At 33.3% G+C, this 24,629-nt stretch overlaps 1 protein-coding gene across 1 annotated transcript in view; it reads left to right on the top strand.

The window, feature by feature from the left end:
* LOC111060838 (elongation of very long chain fatty acids protein 7) overlaps positions 1-23,647 on the top strand; it is a 45,217-nt gene extending 21,570 nt beyond the window's left edge. The window contains exons 2-8 of the mRNA XM_039426351.1: positions 381-446; positions 8,159-8,349; positions 9,202-9,288; positions 14,182-14,238; positions 15,808-15,913; positions 20,487-20,623; positions 22,552-23,647. Coding sequence (XP_039282285.1) covers positions 398-446; positions 8,159-8,349; positions 9,202-9,288; positions 14,182-14,238; positions 15,808-15,913; positions 20,487-20,623; positions 22,552-22,785 — 861 coding nt within the window. The 5' untranslated portion in view covers positions 381-397 and the 3' untranslated portion in view covers positions 22,786-23,647. The remainder of the gene's footprint in view (positions 1-380; positions 447-8,158; positions 8,350-9,201; positions 9,289-14,181; positions 14,239-15,807; positions 15,914-20,486; positions 20,624-22,551) is intronic.
* The last annotated feature ends 982 nt before the right edge of the window (positions 23,648-24,629 follow it).

Here is a 24,629-nt window from a genome sequence, read left to right as displayed (position 1 = left end):
AAATTATATATTCTATAATATAATGATGATTATAGTGCTTTATAAAATAAATGAAATGAAATATTGAAGACGATCTGAATAAGGACAGGTAGAAAAATTCCCATTCAATGTGAATAATAAATGTTGTCCATATTCAAGTTGGGAAGTTTTGGAAAAGCTAAAGGAGATCTTCCAAGATAGTTACAGGAGGATGTTCATCGCCGACACGCGACACCATCGCCAATGTCTAGTATATTATTCAGCACATAAATCAATAATTACTTCAAATGTGTTCCAAATATCACTTCTAATTGGTTTGGTGGCAGAAATATAACTAATTGTTTTCACTTGGTCTGAGAAATAAATTTGAACTTTTATTTAATTAGTTTCTCATTTTGCAGATTAGACAACCTCCAAAATGACGCTGGAAACAGTTCCTGTTGTCGATGTTGTAGATAACGTATATGGTGAGTGAGTGATTCATCAAGTATAATTTCATAGTTAATTATAAAAATAATCTGTTTTTATTGAAAATATCATTCAAAAACGTAATTTATTAAACTCTCTTAGTTTAGTTTTCTTTTTCTTTTGTGAAGTTGATGAACCGGGGAATCGTCAATCGACGTAAATAAGAAATCCTAGTTTGTGTTGAATGTGAAACTTTCATTGAATATAAATTTAATAGACAGAATTGATTGATATCAAAATAATGGACAGAATTTAATGATATTAATCTATTAAGTAGGTTCTATCAAATTGAAATACGAGACCAATGTGGAACTGACAGCAAAGTGCATTCCCAGATTAGAAGTTTTGATAGAATCAATTAAAGCAAGTGATGTTCCTGCTAAGCAAGAATCTCATGTGTAAATCTATTGTTATTTCCGAAATCTATTATTCGAAATGTCAAATTATGACGGTCATGTTGGATAAGGTCATGTTAGATATTCAGGTTCAATTATTAAAGAAAGAATAAAAATGTGCATAAGTTTATTACTATCGTATTTCATACCACATTAATCCATCTTCACTTGAATACATTTCAGAAGATTCATTGTTGAAGACAACTAAAGGTGTTTCTTACGCTCATATTTCAAAATTCTTAAATTCGAAAGGAGTTCAAGTTTTCTCTTTTTTTTATTATATTTATATATAATTATAAATAATTGTAATATAATAAAAAATTGAATATAATTATTATATTTATATATTTTTTTCTTGTTAATTTGTTTTCTAAGTTATTGTTTTCTTTTACTTTAGTTCATTGTTTATGATGTTGTTTTAGTTGTAACTTAGAATTGTATGGAGGGCTAAGTGTAAGGGAGGGCCGGCTGCGCCCTAGCTTCGCCCTCCTAGGTTTTTAATAAAGGCAGCGATTCAATTCAATTCAATTTCACAAATGTGTTCAAACCAGATCACAGTTACTGTTAGTCGTGAGAGCATACTAAATTGATATTATTCGAAATAAGAGTATTTATCCTGTTCAAAAACAAACAAACCCCAACAGAAGTACCTACAACTTCCAATACAGACTACCGTTTTGATATAGCTTTTAAGCAACAGCAGTCAGAATTAATAGGAATTCAAGGAAGTTAACAGACCGATATGTTACCATCAGAACGGTATCCTGGCGACCTTCAAACTGCCAAAACGATACCGCTTCTGAACTATATCTATTTACAACACTATATTATATACTATTAGCATTGTAGACGGTCTACTACTGGAACTACCTGCTGTGCAGCATTAGTATATCTATTGAAAGCATTATTTACTATGGACGGTCTAGAATTCGAAACCAGCTTCACAGTGGTTCTATATATATCTAAATATTCTGTAAACCAGTAAACCTTCCTATATAGCTACAATATGAATAGAATGATATAAGTGGCTATGGACTTTTAGCTTATACCTATATTCATTCACAACATTCATTATGAACTATATCATATATCTATTGAAACATTCAGTACGACGAGATAGTTTCAATTGTGTTTTCGGAATATAAATTATCTATTGATATATCATTCACTTTGTGTTATTGTTACTGATAACATTAGTTAAGGGTTATATTGTATGTTATATCGATTAATAACATTTTCTATAATTTAAAGGCTGTAGGTTGTATTTATTCATTACATTCTCTATAGCCTATGAATCTATTGACAACATTTATTGTAGGCCTAGGTTATAATAATTATCTATTGATAACATTCACTGGAGGCTATATACATAAGATCAACTGTAAGATTGATAGTCATCTCAAACCAGTGATTCGCCTCTATTAAAACATAAAACATGAATAAAAGTTAGCATAAATACAAATAATAATCTCAGTACGCTTTTTTTGAGTTATTTTATCACAACATGTTTCAACATTCATGCCATTTTCAAGTGATCATTTGATCACAGTGTTATGTCATGGCGTTATTCACGTGGCATTGGCAGTGAATAATGGCATTCATGTCATTTCAAGTGATCACTTGAAAAAGGCATGAATGTTGAAACATAATGATTCAAGAAAGGGTACTGAAATTTTTATTTCTATTTATACTAACTATATGCTAACTTTTATTTCTATTCATATTACAAGTAGCCCTTTACAGAAAAGAAACAACAGTTAGCATTTCTTACATTATAGTTATTAACATAAATGCTCCCCATTTAACCAATGGTGACTGAATTGAATCTCTAGTTGCCCGTCGTCGCCTAGGCCGACCTTAGTGACTACCTGATAGCAATTCTTGTGGGATTTGGTGATCTTGCTACAACCTCTGACGTCAGTTAGTGACCAGTCAGGTTCTACTTCATTTAAATACAGTCTGGTCAGGTCTACCAGTTTAATGAGCGTCCCAGGCGTGACGTAGGACCCTGTACGTCAGTAGTGAGTTCTTCATCTTCTCTGCATTCTTGCAGAGCATTCGAGCCTGTTCTGGAAGCATGGTCCGATAAATTTACGTCAGAAAAGTTCATAATATAAACTTTATACTTTTCTATCGTATCTTTTTTTCCGGTATATTTTATCTGTTTGATACATTAAATAAATGAATTAATAAAAATGTGGATTAGAAACGAAAGGAGAAGTTTTGTTTGTTTTGGATTGGTTTGTGGAAATTGGCTGATTAGTTTTTTTGGTTGTCAATATGTCAAAATGAGAAACTTGTTTTTTAAGATAACATATTCAATACAAAATGCCAACAAAAACATATACGGGATTCTCGGAATCAAGTCATAGACCAGTGAATCGATTGATTGAGTGCTTTATCTATGCATATTACAATACTGGAATTAGAGACTATTATTTATATTGAAGGACTGAAAATCCGTGAAGCGGAGAACTAAAGACTTATTATTTTAAGTATAATTAAGTATAATTATAAGTATAAGTATAATTTTATTTTATTTATAGCCTAATTATACCTATATCGGACTACGTATAGCCCTGTCTAAATTTGGGAGAGGAATAGCACAAGATTACCTTATTTTTTCTCTCCCTATCATTTTGATGATGTAGATATTCTATCAATGGATAAATGAATGAAAAATGAATATTCGATTTATAGAAAAACTGTTTAATGAAGAATTTTCAAATACCAATTAAAAATAATATTTAAATCTAAGAGGCATTCTTAATTACTTTATGATTATCATTATTATAAGAAGGACCTAAATAATTATACAGTAAATCCGAACAAAACGGATACTGGAAAGTATATTTTCAAATCTGAAATGTGAATTTATTCGAATCTATATCTATATATATATAGATAAAAGTGAAATGACACTCACTCATTGACTGACTGACTGACCCACTCACTCGCAGAACTAAAAATCTACCGGACCAAAAACGTTCATATTTGGTAGGTATGTTCAGTTGGCCCTTTAGAGGCGCACTAAGGAATCTTTTGGCAATATTTTAACTCTAAGGGTGATTTTTAAGTGTTTAAAGTTCGTCTTTTAGCATGTATATTCTTCTCATTCTCTTAATTATAATTGAAAAATGTCCATACCATATGTTAATATAGAACTATAATCTAGAGAGAGTACCTCTTCGAAACAGTTGTTAACTGGTAACTAAATTAATAATTTTGTCAGGTTGGCATTAAGTTGAGTTGACTTTGTAAGGTTGGCACCAAGTTGAAGATTGAAATGCATTTATCGCGGAAAAATTGATTGGGCACTGCTACTTCAATCAGAGTTATCCCTGGGAATATTATATTACTAGCCGTCCGGCTCGCTTCGCTCGCCATATCCGTTTAGCCGGACGTTTAGTCTGGATCCCCGACTGGATCGTCCTAACATATGATAAAAATGCTCAAATGAAAAATTCAGGCGAGCCAAGCGAGCCTGCTGATCTCATTCTCGGACGATCCAGTCGGGGGTCCAGACGGATATGGCGAGCGAAGCGAGCCTGACGGCTAGTCTTTTATATGATTACAGAGCGATCTCAATATTTGGAAGATGTATATTGTGAATGATTATAATAATAATATCGAGTGACCTGGCTGGCTCAGGTCTGGTGTCAGAGTTTTCAGGTCGCAACTGATCAATTTCAGGGCCTCTGACATGACCTAACGACTGCTTTTTAGGCAGCCGGGACCGACGGGTTTACGTGTCCATCCGAAACACGGGAGTGGCCCGAGATAAATATCTTGCCCGGGCCGGGATTTGAACCCGGGCCTCTGAATCATAAAGCCAGCATCTGATCCACTCGACTACGGCCACTCCTGTGAATGATTGAACTATTGGCTTTGATTGAATCTTTGAGAGTTTCTAATTGAATTATTGACTTTGATTGAATCCCATAAATTATAAGAATTAGCGAAAAAGCTTACTGTGGTTTTTCTTGAACTAATCATGATTTCATTAGAGTTCACAAAATTCATCCAACCCATTTAATTCATGGTTACCTTCAAAGAGGAGATTGAATTAGAAGTGTTACACTATGAGAGGTCCAGATCAAGCTTTAATAATTTTCAAGAATGTTAATGCTGATGGCAATGATACAATGGCAAAACTATAATCTGAGCTCAACTATCAATTATTTATGGAAGATTTTTTGGAATGGACTGGGGTTCAGGTTCTACGAATTTATTAATCAGTATTTTCCATTTTATATTGAAAATATAAATTTGAATTGGAATAGAACAATTACTATTTCATGGATATATCAACACTTGTTTGCTTAACAGCGTCGAAATTCAACAGAGACTTCACAGAGACAACTTCAGAACAAGGATACTCAGCAATGCACAACCTGATAGGAATAAGATCATGATTCTTGTTGATAATAATTTATTGTCAACCAGAATTAGAATAATTATCAACCAAAAATATGCCTCCATTTCTATTAGATGTTGAACTATTCTGTTGAATTAATTCTGAATTTTCTTGTTCTGAAGTGACTCTCTAATAAGGTGCGTACAGATTTACGCGCCGAGAACATGAGCAATTCACTCTCAATCAGCTGATGCCAAGCTTTTTATATCTGTATCTTACCGTTTCTGTAAAAATATAGATATAGTAAGCTGATTAAGAGTGAATTGCTCATGTTCGCGGCGCTTATATCTGTACGCACCTTTAGACTTACATTCAGAAAGTCAGAGATCTCAGACTACAAAAATTCAAACACTCCCCACACCAATTCAAACACTTGAACTCAATCAGAACTCTTGAATTCTACCATCGGAATCCACCTCCATACTCGATGAATCAACTTAATTATCATTGCAACACTCATTGCAAATGAAAAACAATTCCTCCAATCAATCCTTTATCAGCCTCCATTTATTAATCAGTCTTTTTCATTTAACAGATTTTATTGCTTTGTTTTCACACTGATATCTAGCCGAACGACATAGAGACAGGAAGTAAACATTAAAAGACTTCTGACTCAGAAGGTCTTAGATTCAGAAAGTAAGAGATCTTAGACTACAAAACCACAACCAACGTCCCCATACAAATTCAAAAAACTGAATTCCATCAGAAATTCCACCATCAAAATCCACCTCCATACCCGATGAATCAACTTAATTATCTTTGCAACACTCATTGCAAATGAAAAACAATTCCTCCAATCAATCCTTTATCAGCCTCAAGCGAAGGTTGGCCAACTTAAAAAGCGAAAATATCCAATTACTCCCGTCTCGCACATCCTTCTGTTCTGTTACATTTGCTTCAATCGACCAAGTAGTGGAATCGGTTTACACGAACGGATTGCACAAAAACCAAGGCTGTTCGGAAGGAGAACATGAATCAACAGTTCTATTTGGGCTAACAACATTTTTTTCGCCAACTACTAGTTGGTAAGAGTTCTCTATAAAGTGTCAATTACATGTTGCGTGTTACAATGGCCTATATTTTTCGCCCCAGTCTGGTGATGAGAATAGAGCAGCCTTCTGCCAAGGATGAGTACTTGGTTTTACCTAGTATTTATAGTACTTGACATTGGACTTGCTAGCATGAAGAAGTTTCCAGTTTAATTGAACTTTCTGAAAACAATAGAGCACGCTACTACCGGGTGATACAGTACCTAGTTATCTATTCTATATCGCGGATTGATACAGTTCCATTACGATGCATTGCATCTGTAAATTAATTTTATCTAGTACTTAATGCTTTTAGGTACAAACATTCATTCCTATTGGTTCAGGTAGTGTCTGTGTTCAGTTAAGTAATAAGTCAGAGTGGGGATCCTAAAATTTTTATCAACATTAAATTGCTCTGTTTCGTAAGAGCGTTTCAAGTTTGTCACTGGACTTGTTATCCTGTAGAGTTTCTCAGTGTGAATGAAATTTCTGAAGACAATAGAGCACGCCACTACCGGGTGATACAAAAGTTATCTATTCTGTATCACGAATTAATACATTTTCATCACGATGCATTGGCATCAGTAAGTTGAAATCAGTATCATTTGCGGAGTGTCAGCATCAGTATTTGTGAAGAAAGAAATACGTACATTTTCTAAAATATAAAGTCAATACTAGAATTCTGTGAAGTTTTTTGATAAATTTTTAAGTTGATTTTAAATTGATAAGTTTTTTGAATTTTTCTAATAAGTATAATTATTAAGGACTTAAACTTAAAAAACTTAAGTATTTAAACAATATACATCCAAGTACGAATTGGTTCATTGTTCATAAGAGAAATACAGAGATTCAATGCATTTAATCGATATCAACCAATTATTACTTGTGATAGAAAAGATTTCAGAGCAAGTAGGCCTATAAAAACCGCTAACTTGAAATAACTCTCCATAATATTTGATGGCATTGGAATGGATCATTCGATTTCCGAAGAAATATTAATTAAACAATGTATTATTACTAAATTCCAACTATTCAAAACTCTTGGAATTTCCTATTGAATATAAATTGATTTTCCTCATGATTCGGTTGATGTGGGTTCGAATCCTGATGGATTTCAGATAATGTCGATATCATTATCATCTTATAGCTCCCACAAAACTTCATACTTCTGTGAGCTCCTTCCTAAGCAATGAGTACCTTATCAAAATATCATCGATCCATTTGAATATCACTGTGATGCTCCACAATGATAATTATCAATACTAGTCATCATTAGAAACAAAGAAAAATGGAATAATCAAACCATGAACGACTGAATCAATTTCGAATCCCTCTGGAATCATCAATGAAAATTATAAAAGACTAGTATTTTATTGTAAAAATAGTTTGAAATTCATCCATACTTTTGGAAATGATCATATAACCACAAACTGAGAATCGACGAATCAATTCATTGATAGGAAAATGTTAATTACATGACCGCTTATTCCAACTGAGAATTTATTGACAAATTGATTGTACAAACACTTTGTACACTATAGTTCTGAATCAGTTTCTAATCTTCTATGATTTTCTTCTAGAATAGGTAACATCAAATAATATTGCCCATAGAAAATGTTTGCTACAAGCTAGTTCAATACATGGAACAATACTGTAGGCCTACCATAGAGAAAGGATAAGCGTAAGGATACGCTATTTGTTTGTCTCTGACTGTACATAGAAAAGTTTGCTAGTGCATTTATTTCCAACAGAATCAGTTTAAAACTCACCCTGCCAAAATAGACAGGGATGAGTGTTATACAATATCACCTGTACGCTGTTCCCGTCATGTTGAGACGTTATTTAAAACGTTTATTTTTGTTATTTTGCAGACAACGTGGTCGAACAATGGATACTCACATCAACGCCATGGCCAGTTCTAATAATAACCAGCATCTACCTGTTAATAGTATTGAAAATAGGGCCGAAATTCATGGAAAAACGAGAGCCGTACAACATCACAAAAATAATGATGGTCTACAACATATTCCAAGTCATCTACAACGGATTTCTTGTGTTATGGGTGAGTGGCTATTCCTTTACATAATCCCCATTTTGGAATAGATTATTGCACAACAGTTATTGAGTTTTAGAGCACGTGGAGACCGTTATTGCTCTCCCGTGCTGAATGACAGTATTTTAGTCTTCAAACCGAGTTGCATCACAATTTTCATTCTTCTTTATTTTATAATATTGATACTTGGAATTTGTTTTTCTCAATATTAATACTGTTCATCTATTTCACTATCCATGACGAACTGCAAGAGATAATCCGTTTTTTGAACTATTTCAACGTCACTACTGTCTAATTTTCTAATATTAGTTATTAAAACTAGTACTCACTTGTGGAGAGCGCTTTCGGATTTTTCAAATCTATTCCAAACACAGTTGAAAAATTAGAGTGTTGAAAATGGTTTAAAAATCCGAAAGCGCTCTGCAAGTGAGTACTAATTTTAATAACTAATATTAAAAAATTAGACTGTAGTGTCGTTGGAATAGTTTTATAAACGGATTCATACTGTGTTTTCTATTCTAGGGAGATGACTAAGATGAATGTCAGATAAAATTATGATTGATAGATGAATCGCAACAAATTTTTCATCACATTTCATCGCTGTTTTCTTGATTTATTTCATTGTTGAATTTCTTATTTCCTCCTGATTGTATATTATATAATTAATTATATAATTATTATACGTAATATATTTTCTATGATATCAATTACTATCAGATTGAGTACACGTCACAATGTCCCTATCCGTATGAACTACTAAAGTAAATAGTATTAAATGCAATAATGATAATTCATCTCTACTTCGTCCATTCTGTAATCATATTTCTTATGTTTTCTTAACTTCTCTATTCTAATTTTCAGTTGGTTGTGGACAAGCAGGCACAGAGCTACATTTACAACCACTCGTGTCATCCCATAGATCCCAAGAAGAATCCACTTCGAATGGGGGTGAGTACACACTATACATTTGCAGCACATCTCCCATATTAATATCTGATATGAAATAATAAAACTACTATGGAAATAATAATACTATAAAAAGTTCTACAGACTAATGGCTGTACCAATAATAGCTTATGGAAGCGAAGCCTGGGTGTCAATGAAAAAACTGAGTCCCGTATTCAAGCAGGCGAAATGAGGTTCCTTCGAGCAGTCAAAGGCTACACTAGGTTGGATTACATAAGAAACGATGTAATAAGAACCGAACTGGATGTAGAGTATTTATTGCAAATATTGAAGAAAAGTAGAGACGACTCGTCTAGTCATCTACTTCGTATGCCAGCAAATAGACTTCCAATTCAAGCTTGGCACTACATACCCGATGAAAGAAGAGGTGACGGACAACCGATGAAGAAATGGATGCTGGAACAGGCCAGCAGAGTTTACCGGCCAACATAGAGTATAGGACATCCTTGAATGAAGATGATGATGATAAAATAATAAATATTAAATATACTCTACACTGGAAATCTAGCCAATCTCTACTTGAATTGAAAGTTTCATTTGATGAGAAATGGAAGTCTTCTTCGAAGCAGAATAGTAGCCTAGATAATCAGAAATAACCAATCTGGTTATCTTTTTTCTCAAGGGCTACTTTTTAATATGAATAAGAATATAATCTGAGTACCCTTCAGACTTTAAAATGGCATTAGTAGTCGAAACATGTGACGAAATAATTTGTAAAGGGTACTGAGATTAAATTCTTATTTATAACCAATCTAACTGATAGAGAATGCGAATCTGTACTCAAAGTGAATGCTTATATCCAATAGAAAATTTGAATTCTATTCAAAGCAGAATAGTATGTATTCAGACACTGACACATGTAGCCAATAGAATTTGAATAGAATTGAATTCTATTCAAACCAGAATAGTATGTATCCAGACACTGACACATGTAGCCAATAGGAAAATGTCATTCTGTAATCAAACTGAAAGCATCATATCAAGAAGCCTCCCTCAAATAAATACAATTCATGGGAAAGAGCCAACAGGCTCAGCCCAGAACTGTCCCTTTTCAATTTTTTTTATTGAATGTGAATAGTTCCATTTGAATATCATTTTTTCAATATTTCAATGGTATGAAAAATTTATGTCTTTATTTAAAGCAGACTAATAGTAGGTGTTTGTAATGAACACCCGGAGAATATTCTTGGATATTTGTGACTTTAATCACATTAATTTCAAAAGCAAGCTTATTCAAAAGATCTAAAGTTACTAGTAAACTAGTGTTATAAATACTGGTATTCACTGTATATTGGGAACATTATACTCTCTGCAAGTCCTGATTGAAAGCACTATATTCACTAGTAAATGATAGTCTCTCAATTGAAAGCACCACTGCCGGTTGTAAATGCTAGAGTTCAGTGGAATTCACTATTAAATGCACCCTACTCCTAAATCCTCTACTCATGAACTGAAGGATTTAGGAACTGCCCCTCATTTTCGGAAAATGTACCATGATCATTAGCTACTGAGAAATTCACTCTGAACTGTCAGCATTGATTGAATGGGGAGAATATGTGCTATTTATGAGAAATGCTGACAGTTTTAAGTGGGCTGTGCTATACCGGTTTCAGACCAATGAAATGGTGAGTGGAAAGGTCGCTCAACCCGCGTCAAATTATTCAAACCCAACATGCATCAATCGGAAAATGTTTGGAAATAGACAAACTGAACGCAGTAGTGGGCTGTCTCACACAAATAGTTTGAAGCGCAAACTGAACGCAGACTCTGAACAGATGCTTGGAAAGTGTATGAAAGTGATGCAGACTGTTCGCAGACCCGGCACAGACGGGAGGAAAGTGTGTGAACATGCCGCAGATTGTCCGCAGACTCGGCACAGACGGGAGATAAGTGTGTGAACATGTCGCAGATTGTCCGCAGACTCGGCACAGACGGGAGGAAGGTGTGTGAACATGCCACAGATTGTCAGTTAGGGAAACACTCAATGAACGTATGAAATTATCTCCAACTTAATTAGAAATCAAGCTATTTCAGGCCTAATGTAATTCAATAACTGAATCCATCATCTGTGGATTGCTCAGGAAGTGATATTCATTCTTAGGATCACGGGAATTCATATTCTATTTTGCATTTTTCTGAACATTCTACAAAGTTTCCCCCAATATTAAGAGACAATATTATACATTTGCAAGTCAAAATTTATTAGTTCCGTAGATTCAAAAAAATTATAAATTTGACACTTATTTGAAACTATTAGTGATGAGCATGGGACTAACGTATTTGAATGAACCATCTTCTCAAAATTATTTCAATGGTGAGTTCCAAAATTAATTTATAAAAACTCTGAACATCTCAACATTTCAATAAAATGACTCCTATACTCGACGCTCTTCTATTAAGATTATAGTTCCAATCAATTAATGTCAGTATACATGTTAGAAAATAATTCACAAATTGGGCATTCCTATTCAATCAATTGCAAACTCCCGATCACTTATTGTATTTTTTGTTTAGTATTATCCTTAATTCTGGATGAGATTAATATCTTTTGATGCTCACTTACTATAGAGTATCAAGTTTATTTTATTTTTAATTTAATTTGGTTTTATGATTTGAGGTTTTTGAGTTCTCCAATTTGCATCAACCCTATACCCTATTAATCATCCTTAGTTCTTCTAATACCTCATACTCCTTCTTAAATTCCTAAACTCCCAGTGTCATGAAATTTTTCCTTAGTTTATTGTTAAAGTTAGCATTCGTTATATTTATGTATTTTATTATTTGTAGACACCTGCTGTGAAATCTTTTAGGTTTAGCGGGACCAATTTTGTAATGCTTTTTACTGAATAAAAATGATTGATTGATTGCTTCATGGTGTGCATCAATACAAAACAATACATTCAAAGTAGATAATGTAATAACATGGAGTACACTGAAAATCACATAACCACTATCCAGAGCTAGTCTATACCCAAGCTAACCTGTGGAACTCTACTCAACAGCAACTAACCAACTTCAACAAATCAACAAATAACCCTATCGAAATTAAGCAAACAAGTCCTAACAACCATTACATTTAGATTGCTAAAACCGATCAGCAATTTCATATGTGTCGTTCAAAGTCTACCGCATAAATGTAGCATTCGTAGTTTATAATTGTGGGAATTGAATTATTCAAATGTGTAACGTTACCTACTTAATCGTATTGTCACTTTCGATTTTCACACCGTATCAAGACAATGAGCGCTTTTCAATGAACAATGTAATCAGTAGTGTACGTAACCTTAAGCGTTGCAACCTTCCAATCCAGCTTGAGAATATTACCCGGCGATAATTTATTGTTTCGTTCATAGGTCTGATTTTGTCAGAGTTTTTAGACTAGAAGCGCAGTTTTGAGATATTGGATCAATGTCACAATAATCATAAACCTCCGACGATATCATTTAGCAAATCAACTACTTGTAAAAACTATTTTCCAATAAATTAGAATCAATTGATAAATAAATAAAAATATTTTTTGAAGTACAAAAAAACGATGCAACAACCCTATCTCTTCCCCAAACCTAACATACTCTTCTCTTACTCAACTTCAACAACAGTAGGTACGAGGTTGGTCTGGCAGTATAACCATTTAATTGCAAATATTAGATAGGCACCGTGCTATCAGTTATGCCGTTGGAACTGTGTCTACCTGAGGACAGATCTGCAAACAGACAGTTATGATCTAGAAAACCACTTTCAGTGGTTCGGAACCCACCTAGAATGATTATTATTCATCCTGATACCTACTATATTTCCCACGTGAATAACTCGATGATGCGTTTGAGCTTGATTCATTTTGTTAATAAGTTTGAGAGCTTTCAGTTTGAGATACAATACAATACAAATCCATTCAAAAACAAAGACATACGAAATAAGATCAAAATACAAAGCACAAATACAAATCAACATGCTACATGGTGAGGTGAGCTGATATAGAGGATTATTAGGATCTCAAACTATGGTCAATCATGTCCTTGAGAGAGTATAAAATAACCAAAGAACTTAAAGATGCATAGACTCACATGCAGCGCTAGTGTCGTACTTGGAATTGAAATCGGCCATTGAGAGGGCAACCTATAAGATTATTACATACCAATGCCTTTGTAATCTATAATATTACAAATATATAAATATAATATCTCGTGCTAAAATACCCCAATGGCGGCCTTCAATTTCAAGTAAGAGCTATCATTGGGAAGGCATAGGCATTATGAGTCTATATCTCTTTAAGGTCTTTGAAAATAACATATACATCAAAACATGAGAATCTGAATACATACGAATAATTAAAGCTCATTTTTATACCCAACATATTTGGGGAAACCCGATGTCTCCATTGGGAATAAATTAATAAATGAATAATTGTTGTTCCAGAGAATACTATAAAGATTACTTATGAATACTCTATTCTGAAAATCATAAGATTATATCATTAGTATTCATTTAACCATAGCTAACCATATATTCACTATGAATACCGTAGAACTGAAGATTGTATACTGATTCCTTGATCCTTTCCGAGCTGCGATTTATCAGCACACAGTGTTAAATGTTAAACAGAACGATGTGCAGTCAATTATTTAAGAAAATCGCCCTTAGAAAATTACTAGCGGAAAATTTACTTTACTACTTGAAGTAAAATTACTAGCTGGAGTAGGCTACTTTCAAGCTTTTATTTCCAACAGTCCACAATATTATTTATAAAATACAGAGTTATCGAAAAGCTACGTCAACCTTAATACTATAGATAGATGCCTGTTCCATGAAAGTTCAATTACTCTGTAAGAATTTATTGAATTTTCATGATTTTTGATGAAATATTTATTTTTACAGCTCATGCTTGCGTCTTGGGCTTACCTGTTCTCGAAGGTGGTCGATCTTCTAGACACAGTAAGTAGAATCTTGAATCATGTTACCCTTAGAATTGAAACAGCTGAATAATATGGTAAGCTTCAAGGTTAAATTGAAAGTCTGGTTATTAGGAACGAATGATGTTGAAGTCTTCTTCAACAAATTAACTTGAATCCTGATAGAAATAATTTTGTTAAAATAATTTAGACTCCGAAATCTACAGTTGATTCCAATGATGTATAATTCAAGTAAAGGAATGATTCTGGATAATATTGAAAACACAAAATTAGTTGTAGCCCGACCAAGCACCGTTACCACAAAAAAGCAAATTGAATCAAACATTTAATATTTTAATGTAAATAATACATAAGTTAACCTCAGCTTATTATTATCTTTTTGTTCATATACAAATTAAAAGTGTGTTTCTGGTTTATTTCTTTATGCTGGGACTCCCATATAGGCCTTTGCCTCGGGAGTACATAATTATTTCCTTTCAGATGATTGTGTGTGTAGAAGTGATATTTTGGTTTTTTTTTCACGACATTAGCTATTTACAGAATTTTGTATCACTTAACTATTCATACAGTGTAATTAATATTATTTCATATAATATTGTTTTTTGTTCTTTTGTACACATCTTAATGGAAATAGAAATTATCAAATTATTAAATTCTGGTAATCTAAGAACAATTCCCAGATAATTTCCTGATGAAATTGTCCGAATTTTCTCCACGAAGTCAATTTATTCCCCTTCATATCTGAAATAAGGAAAAGTGATAAGATTACAGTAAAATTATTGAACTTGAAGTCTCAGATAATAATTGAGCAAGATGAATTTATGGAGTTTAATTTCGAATTATCAGCATGAGGATGTGGAAAAATGTAATAATCGCTTCCTCAAAACAAATTAATACCTATTCAAAGTAATCGATTTGATGATAAGTTGCACCAGAAAAGTTGAGGCGACTTGTTTTTTTATCATTTTTTTATCTAGCAGTTCACCTTCACCGTTGACTATATTATTCTATACAGAGACTAGCCATAATAAGAATCACTTTGAGAATGTGAACTCTCATACTATTGCATGAAGCTTACAATCAATATTGTAAGTTATCGAATATGCACGTTTCCCTATATGAATAGAATAGAATGACTTTTTATTTGTTGACGTGGTGAAGTTTGGACAGTGATGTCCACTCTACCACTTAACCAATATTGAAGTAATTGAGATAAACAATAAATTAATTCTCAATGGAATTGATCCTAGCGAATATACTAAGTTCAATCAAACTGCTGAAGCGCCATTTGAAGCTATACTCTTATAAAAAAATGTGGGCTAAAAATTGAATTAGAAGAAGAAATCCCTGAGATAGGAAGAATAGCAAGAAAAAGAAACCTACGAGCTACATAGCTTTCTGTCTCAGAGTTAAGTCTCAAGAAATAAGAGCCTACTTCAAAGTGGGATTACCTGCTTCCATCCGAGAGGAAGATTTTCATGCAAGAGACGAATATTAAATTTATCCTCACTTGATGAAGAATGCCGAATAATCTCTAATATAGTGATAGATAATCGTGGTCTTCCAGTCTCTAATTTGAGATTTTTTGCAGATTTTCATGGTAGCCCGTAAGAAGTACTCGCACATCACTTTCCTTCATTTGTACCACCACACCGGAATGGTCCTCGCCACATGGTTTTGCATCAAGTACATCAGAGGTAATCAATATTTAAATACTTTTAAATCTTTGTCCACAAAGGGCCGTTTGCACAGTATAGATTGGTAAACTCGATTAAGTTAATCAAGTTTAAGTTAATCTGAAAGTTTTAACTTGAATCGGTTTTCTCAGTGCATTTACTAATCCAGTTTAAGTTAAACTAGTTTAGCGTAAAGTTGGTAATAGAATGTCATCGTTTATAATATCAGGAAGGGTGATTTTTACAGGAAATTTGCTATTTGTTCACAAACCATCAGTCAATTGAGTTCATGTAGCTACTATTTCCTGGTTCAAAATGCACAGAGCTGTAAGCTGTACGGTATAAAAGTGAAAAGCGATCAAGAAATTCTTCAAAAATGATGAAATGCTATATACTATTAGAAACAACTCATATTCAGTTGGCACCAAAAATGTAATCTAGAATGTTAGATAGAAACCTTATTCTGTTATGAAAATCTACATAAATCTTCTACGGTCTTCCTCGTTTATTAGAAATCTCTCGAAAGCAAAATATCTCAGTTATGCGTTCTCAAAAACATGTTTTCTAATCAAAAATCACTGATAAAAAGTTTCTTATTTTCTATCAAGTGGCTTATTCAATCAAATACTAAATTGGCACTTGCTTTACTCAAGCAAAACCGTTAAAAAATTTCTATCATCCCAGAAATTTAAATGGTTCGTTTTTTGCCCAATTTTTCTCAGTTCCAAAATTTCTTCGCAGTCATCTCTATCAATCGCATTGAAAACTTCTATCAATAATGATTCACTATAGCCTGAATAATTATTATCGTCTACAGAAGCATTAAAAACAAACTTCGAAAAATAATTTACCATTAGCTGTTTCCCCATAAAATTTTACAGATGTCTAGTTAATCCAAATTATTTTGTATAAAACTCTTGTTTTGGAGGTTTAAACTTCCCCAGAGTTTAAACTCAATGCAGAGTTTGAACTCAATACAGAGTTTAAACTGATACTGCGCAAGCGGAATTTGAGTTTAAACCAAAAAAAATCCAGATTTGGTTTAAGCTTTAGCTTAAACTTACACTGTGCAAACGGCCCTAAAAGACAAAAAGTGTGTGGATAAAAGACTGTGGGTGAGTGATAACAGTCACTCTGGTAAACCTGTTGTTGTCTTCCTATCATTTATCGATAAATTAGTACATAGGTGAATGAATGGAGTGAGTAGTAGTATGAATAAAAGAAGTGAGTGAGTGAATGAATGAAGAAACCAGTAGATGGATGAATGGACTATTGTGTTTATATGGTTTATACACGGTGTCCCACGAAGAGGTTTACACGTTTAATTTTATATTAAAACTTTTCAAAATTTTGCACAGTTTACAAAGTAAGTTCTGAAAATATTCTGGGAGAATTTCAGCTTCCTAACCTTCATAGAAACAATTGCTGTAAGCAACCTTACAACAAAATGGTGCTCCACCTCATTTTGCAAATCATGTCAAGCAATTATTACTAAATGACAGACTTTATAGCCGTTGGATTGGTCGTGGAAGTAATTTTTTAGATTGGTCACCCCGATCACCAAATTTATCTGTCTGTGAGCAATTACTAAATGACAGACTTTATAGCCGTTGGATTGGTCGTGGAAGTAATTTTTCAGATTGGTCACCCCGATCACCAAATTTATCTGTCTGTGAGCAATTACTAAATGACAGACTTTATAGCCGTTGGATTGGTCGTGGAAGTAATTTTTCAGATTGATCACCCTGATCACCAAATTTATCTGTCTGTGATTTATTTTTATAGAGTTACTCGAAGGAAAAAGTTTATAACCATAGCTTTTTTTTTTTTTTTTTTTTAGGATTACGTCCTAAAGACTCCAGTCATGGAGTATAAGACAAGTCATGTTATTACAATAGTAGCTTCAATAGTAATGAGGAACTAAAACGATCAATAGAAGAGGAACTTCTCCGGATATCGCGGAGTTTCTTTGTAAAAGCTTACAAAATATAATCATTTCTTAAGCGCTGTTATGAGTGTGTTGCTGTAAATGGATTTCAATTTTGATAATTTTGGACTAATAGGCTAGGTTTTCATTAGCCTATGTTCTGGTTTTTTCATTTAAAAGTCATATTGCCCTAAAGTGCATCAATAAACATATTCAATAAAACCAGAAACACCTTTTTAATGTTCTTACAGTATCGTTTTTCAATATGCCGCCATTTTGTTTTTACGAAGGTTAGGGAGTTTAAATTTTCCAGAATATTTTTAGAACCTACTTTGTAAACTGTGTAAAATTTGAAGAAGTTCGGTGCATGAATGGGCTCGTAATATGAAATAAAACGTGTAAACTTCTTCGTAGGACACGATGTACTTTGAACATATAGAAACGATTTGAATATTAAGAAGTTTTGTTAAAAACCGTGGTTCTTTTGAAGTAAGAATTTACAAAATAAGTGATTCTTCGTGCTGCATGCTAGTTATTCAGGTATTTGGTGAGAACAAAAATTGAATTTATTTACTGTTTCAATGTTCAACTATAAGCCTACTCATTCATTCAACGAGTTACGGAGAAATCCAATTATTTTCATTCATCAAGCAAGGAAACAAACTTTTCAATTAAAATATTGGAAAACGCCTTGGGAATTTGATTTTTTTCACCTTTATTCAATCCAATCTTATTTGAAATACTTTGTCCATTGACATATTTGACAATCAGCCTATGTTATACCAATAACAACCAACACATTACGAATAATAACCAACAAATTATCAATTCAGATCACAAAGCACCAAAACAAGGAAAAATCAAACGAAAATTGTCTCAATGCACTTTCATTCACTTAATTCAATTCAATTAAAAACCTATGTACACATTTCTAAATTATAGGTTACTAAACCGAAAATCATTTTCAATAATTCATAACTTCAATAACTGAATTGTCCTTGAAATACATTCAATGCAAATTTTTCCAATTAACGATTAATGATGATTCATTAGTAGCTGTTCTTTTCTCGCTGGATAAGGAAAATTTGGCAAGTGATGAGGAAGAATTTTTTTTAAACCTTGAATAATGCATATCATTAGAGCTTGTTTTGGATACATCTCTTCAAGATTACAAGAGCTTCTATATTTGTACGGAAATTAATATTTTTGGTACCGTATAATCTAATAATGTCTTCCTCCAATGTTTTTCCCACTTTTAATAGCTAATGTTCTCCTCTTATTTTTCTTGAATGAATCTAGCACAGAGATAAAATAATAGAGGATGGAAAAGGAGAGAAAATAGTATTATATTCTTAGGGATTGAAATGGGAAAGAAACGATACTCTATTTTCGGAGACTAGAATAGAATAGAAAATAAAATAATATTCTATTCTCTATTGTCTCTTTTCTGTATAGTGCTACTTGTACTATAGATATAAATAGAAATAAGAATAAGAATCTGGTGTGGCGCACTCACACAACTTTCCTTGCCGTTATGAAAATTGATCACCTGACGCTAGTGTTCTCGCGCATCTCAAGTCTACTAATTCTAAGATCTGAGCCAGCTGGTGACAGGACAATAGCACTGCAGACACATGAACTCTGCTGTCTCTTCATAATGAATGATTGAAAAGAATCAACAGTTGCCAACAGTTTGCAATTGAATAATCTTATTTTCTTGAATTTCGAGCTTATTTTCAATTTTAGGTGAAAATGTTACTGAACATTAATTGTAGAGATTTTCATGCTCAATTTTTTCCACTTGAAATTTTTGGTTTAAATTGTATCTCAAGCCTGATAATTGGGAATCTAAGATCAAACTTTGCATAGATGGGGCGGTGCTCCTGAAATTTTTACAGATTCGGGACTTGTGGCAGTTGATAGAGCTTATCAATGACTTTTCATGGTATGAATTTGATCAAAATCGTTGGAGCCGTTTTTGAGAAAATCGCGAAAAACCCTGTTTTTGACAACATTTTCACAATTTCAGCCGCCATCTTGAATTGCATTTGATCGAAATTGTTTGTGTCGGATCCTTTTAGTGTAAGGACCTCAAGTCCAAAATTTCAAGTCATTCCGTTAATTGGGAGATGAGATATCGTGTACAAAGACGCAGATAAACTCATACACACACACACACACACACACCCACACATACTGACCAATACCCAAAAACTACTTTTTTGGACTCAGGGGACCTTGAAACGTATAGAAATTCAGAAATTGGGGTACCTTAATTTTTTCGGAAAGAAATACTTTCTTACCTATGGTAATAGGGCAAGGAAAGTAAAAACGGCTTCAATGTTGAAACATGTTGTGATGAAATAATAAAAAAAAGGTTACTGAGATTTTCATTTCCATTTATATTTCTATTCTCTATGTATAAAATAGTACTCCATTCTATGTGTCACCTGTCTCTATATACTATGTGTAGATTTCTTCTTATTTTTACAGAAATCTCCGAAATTGTTTTGCACATAATTATTATCGTTTGGTTGTGTATTTCAATTATAGTCGAAGAACTGCTTAATATTGGAATGGTCGATGGGGATGTACAAATTATACATTCCAAACAACTGAAAAGGGGAAGAAGGTATTAATTAATTTACTTAATTACGTTTTTTTCAGCCGAACAAGGTATCGTACCAGGAGTGCTCAACTCAGGAGTTCACGTAGTCATGTACACATACTACTTCCTGGCTGGTTTGGGACCTGAGGTGCAGAAATACCTGTGGTGGAAGCGATACATCACCAGGATACAGTTGGTGAGAACATAATATTGGTTGTAATCGGAAAATAGTTGCCTTAATTTATTCGTAATTCATGAAAGTAAAATCAAATCTTTCTATTCATATCATCTATCATTCAATATTGATGATATGAAATATCATTCAAGAGTTAAGAAATATTATCCAATAATTTGGGAATCAAAGATATTGGATCAAGTGGATTTTGTGGAACTAATATCTGGTACTAATGCTCTACTTCCAACATGATGGATACTATTCTCGCAACTGATAAGCTTGAGACCTAATTAAAACATTCTTCGATGAGGAATTTGGAATGATACCCAAGAGTTGACATTCACATACTTAATTTAATGTTAATGAAAACAATATAAAAATCTTGTAGTACCCTTTGCTTTTTAAAAAACTTTAAAATTTTTAATTTGATGTGTAACTGCATGCAATCGATCACAAAAATCTCGATTGACTATTACTATATTTGCATTTACCTATTCATTTACCCAAAACCTAGAGGTGCGTACAGATATACGCGCCTCAACACGCTCCACGCACGCTCTGCACTCGCTCCACGCAGGATCCGCAGTCGCTCCGAACATGAACGTTAGGGGAGATGTTAGCTCTTCTCGCGTTCCACTCTTGCTCCCCGGTCGATCATCAATCGATCTGCTCGAGTGACGTTCGGTTGCGGAGCAGAGCGAAAGTCTGTACGCACCTTAGTGTTCCCTTCAAGACACCACGTTCTCTTTGTTATTGTATAGCTGCATTTTCGTAATAATTAAACGACTTTTTTGGCTAATGACAAACTATTGAGAACATGTTTTTCCGATCGATTACACGCATACGACTTTTAATATTATTTGCTTGATTACATCATGGAAAACAATCTATGGGAAATATATTTTATGAACGATTAAACGGCGAAAATTTGTGAATTCATTATTAATCGCAAACCAATTATTTGAATCGATTGAGCTCAAACATTCGTTAACCCTTTGCGCTCTTTAATTTTAACATGAATGTGACCCAACAGCTCTCCTGTCCAGTCACACTGGACAGCACCATTTTCCCAATCCACTCGTAATTTACTGCATTAGAATCGACACCTCAACTCTCATGTCCAGTAGTGCTGGACAATTACGTAGTTGTATATTTTTCTATGTTATATTCTCTATCGTCTCTTTCTGTAAAGAGCTGCAGTCTGTCGGTGAGATATGAAACTATTATAAGTAAGCATTGTGGGTATAATGTGTTGATTCCTCACTATCTAGTAATAGATATTGCTAACCTAGAAGCTGGATGAATTGGAGTGATGGTTTGTTTTTATAGGTTTTTCCTATTTTTTTAATTTGATTTTCGTTATGGCTGACCAAGAATTAAATCCTCAAGAAATAAGGAGTGTCTTGCAAGAAAAAAAATCAGAGTTTGAATTATCAGACAGTGATGGTGATGAAGAGTATACTACTGAAGACTGTGACAGTAACTCTGAGGATAATAATGTATTAATTTTGGAATTATAAAAAAACACAAGAAGAAAGAAAACATATGACTTGACTGTTATTGGGAAAAATATTAGAACATGGAATGATGCCTCTAAAAACTTCAAAAATCAGATACTGTCTTTTCAGCTATGATAGGACTTGTTTGCAAAATTAAATCCGAGCTGTAGAGGCATCATGGGTGGATCTTATGATGAATGGGAGATGGATACAGCCTTGTCCAGCAGAACTAGACAGGAGAGCTAAGTGGAAGTGCAGACACTAAACAAATTCGATCTTACAAGTGAATCGGCTATGTCCAGTAACACTGGCCTGGAGAGCGCAAAGGGTTGATCTACATTTTTACATGACAAACTTAGAAAACCGCTTCTCAATCGATTGTACAATGACAATTCAAAGATCTATTGGAGTATTTACAATTCAGTCAAAAATGTTTCTCTCAATTTCCAGACACAGTTCGTGATCGTGATCGGCTTCCTGGGCTACTTGTTCGTGAACGACTGCGAGGTCTCCCAGGCCTACAACGTGCTCTGGATGGTCAACGTGTTCGTCTTCTTCTGCCTGTTCATGAACTTCTACATCAAAACCTACATCATGAAACCGAAACAGCAGAAAGCCGCCGAAAAAGAAGCGACAAAAATCGCCACCAAGAACGGCACTCAAGTGACCAACAAGGCAGACTAACTTCTAGAATCCTTAGAATCACTCTTTTCCATTTGTACAAAATCTAACCTCCATCCACCAGTCACTATTATGAATGAACATTTTAGTTTTATGGTTATTTCCTTGTGTTTGTTACGTTATTTATTGGAATAATATGCATTGTGTTTTTTATTGTTGATTTGTAAGTCTTAGGAAAAGTTTTAGAAACTAGTGAGTGATAAGCTTGAAGGACAAAAACTTTGATAGTTTAATTTCTTAGGTACGGTAATTAATTCCCCTGGAGAAGAATCTTCAATTTGGATTAATTATTTCAAAATGTATAAAAATTTCATGGAGAGTCCAAGATTTTGAAAAATATGAAGCTACTCGGTCATAAGATCACCAACCACAATATTATATATTAAAAACCTTTCAGTATACTCGATAGAGATCTGAAGTTATACTACTGAAATAAACTCATCAACTCGCTAATCAGTTCAAATTGTATTCGAAAAATAAGTGCGTAATGAAGTCAATTCTGCATCATAATAGCAAAACTTCGAAAAGTTTAATACAAAATGGAACTCTGATTAGTTAATTACATTGAAACTCTCCAGATTGAAAGAATTTCGAGAACAAGCACAGAGCGATTCAGTTATCTATTCATATTGGATAGGAAATAAGGAGTCGCAGCATTCAAATTATATATATTTAGTCCAGTTTTTGAATAGAACTTATCAGATTTTAGATGATGAGAAGATATTCAAACATCATAAGTATGCGATAGCAGATTGTAACCTGCATTTAGAAAGACAGTAGACTACAACATTTTATTGTAAAAGTGACTTAAACAATCGGATATATTGTTGTAAAGCGTGTTGAGATTAAATTTTTTTTTATTCCATTCTCATACTCATTCATGTAATAGAACCCAATTCTCAAGAATTTTGGTTTAGAATCGGCTGAAAATGAAACTAGATTGTACTCAATCTTTTCCACTTGAAACTTCTCGTTTGAATTGAATCTGAAGCCTGATAATTGGAAATCTAAAATCAAACTTTGCCTGAATGTTTTACAGATATGAGACTTTTGGCAGTCTCGAAGGTTAAAAATAATTCTAGTTAAACATGGTCACATACTTTATGTTCTAGAAGAGAAAATTACAGTTTAAATAATAGATTAGAAGGAGGAATAAGAAATGGAGTGTTGTTCAATTATAACAAAATTAGTTACAGCAATGCAATTTAAAATACAACATTGAGTTCATATTTATGATCCATAAAATCAATGTCAATGAAAAACCTATAACACAACTATCTGATGAAAGGTACACGGTTAGTTTTTGGTTGAGATTTTCTGCTTTGTACAATATAGTATGGTTTCATAGTATAGTTTTATACGGTATAGTTTCAAAAAGTAGATCTATTTTTGTGATGCAGTTGGTAAAGTAAGAATCACTTAAAACTTTCAGCATTATTCTTGAATCAATGTTTTTAATTCAATCAATACTGACTTTTGAACACTTAAATCACGACATAACAGTCTGATTTTTCTGAATAAAAGTTATTAGCTTCTACTTACGTTTCTGGAGCGCTTTCGGACACTAGGCCCTTTCTCAACACTGTTAGCTTTTATAAAAAAAAATCAGAATGCTATGTCGTAATTTAATTTAAGTGTTTAAAAATGATTATTAACAATCAGTTCGTGATGGAAAGAAACATTGAAGAGCAATACTAACTGTTAAAAGCTAGAATCATTGAAACTTCGGAGAGCAGCTCTGACAATCCAAATACCTATAAGATGATGAAAAAAAAAGAAATTCGTATGGCTATTGTTGGTGGGGAGTCTGCGGGAAGGTCTCACCGCCTGTATATATAATTTAAGCC

This window comes from Nilaparvata lugens, chromosome 4, assembly GCF_014356525.2.
Source record: "Nilaparvata lugens isolate BPH chromosome 4, ASM1435652v1, whole genome shotgun sequence".
Classification (NCBI taxonomy): Eukaryota; Metazoa; Arthropoda; class Insecta; order Hemiptera; family Delphacidae; genus Nilaparvata; species Nilaparvata lugens.
The sequence above is the reverse complement of the archived record's forward strand: the minus strand, read 5'-3'. Positions and strand labels throughout refer to the sequence as shown.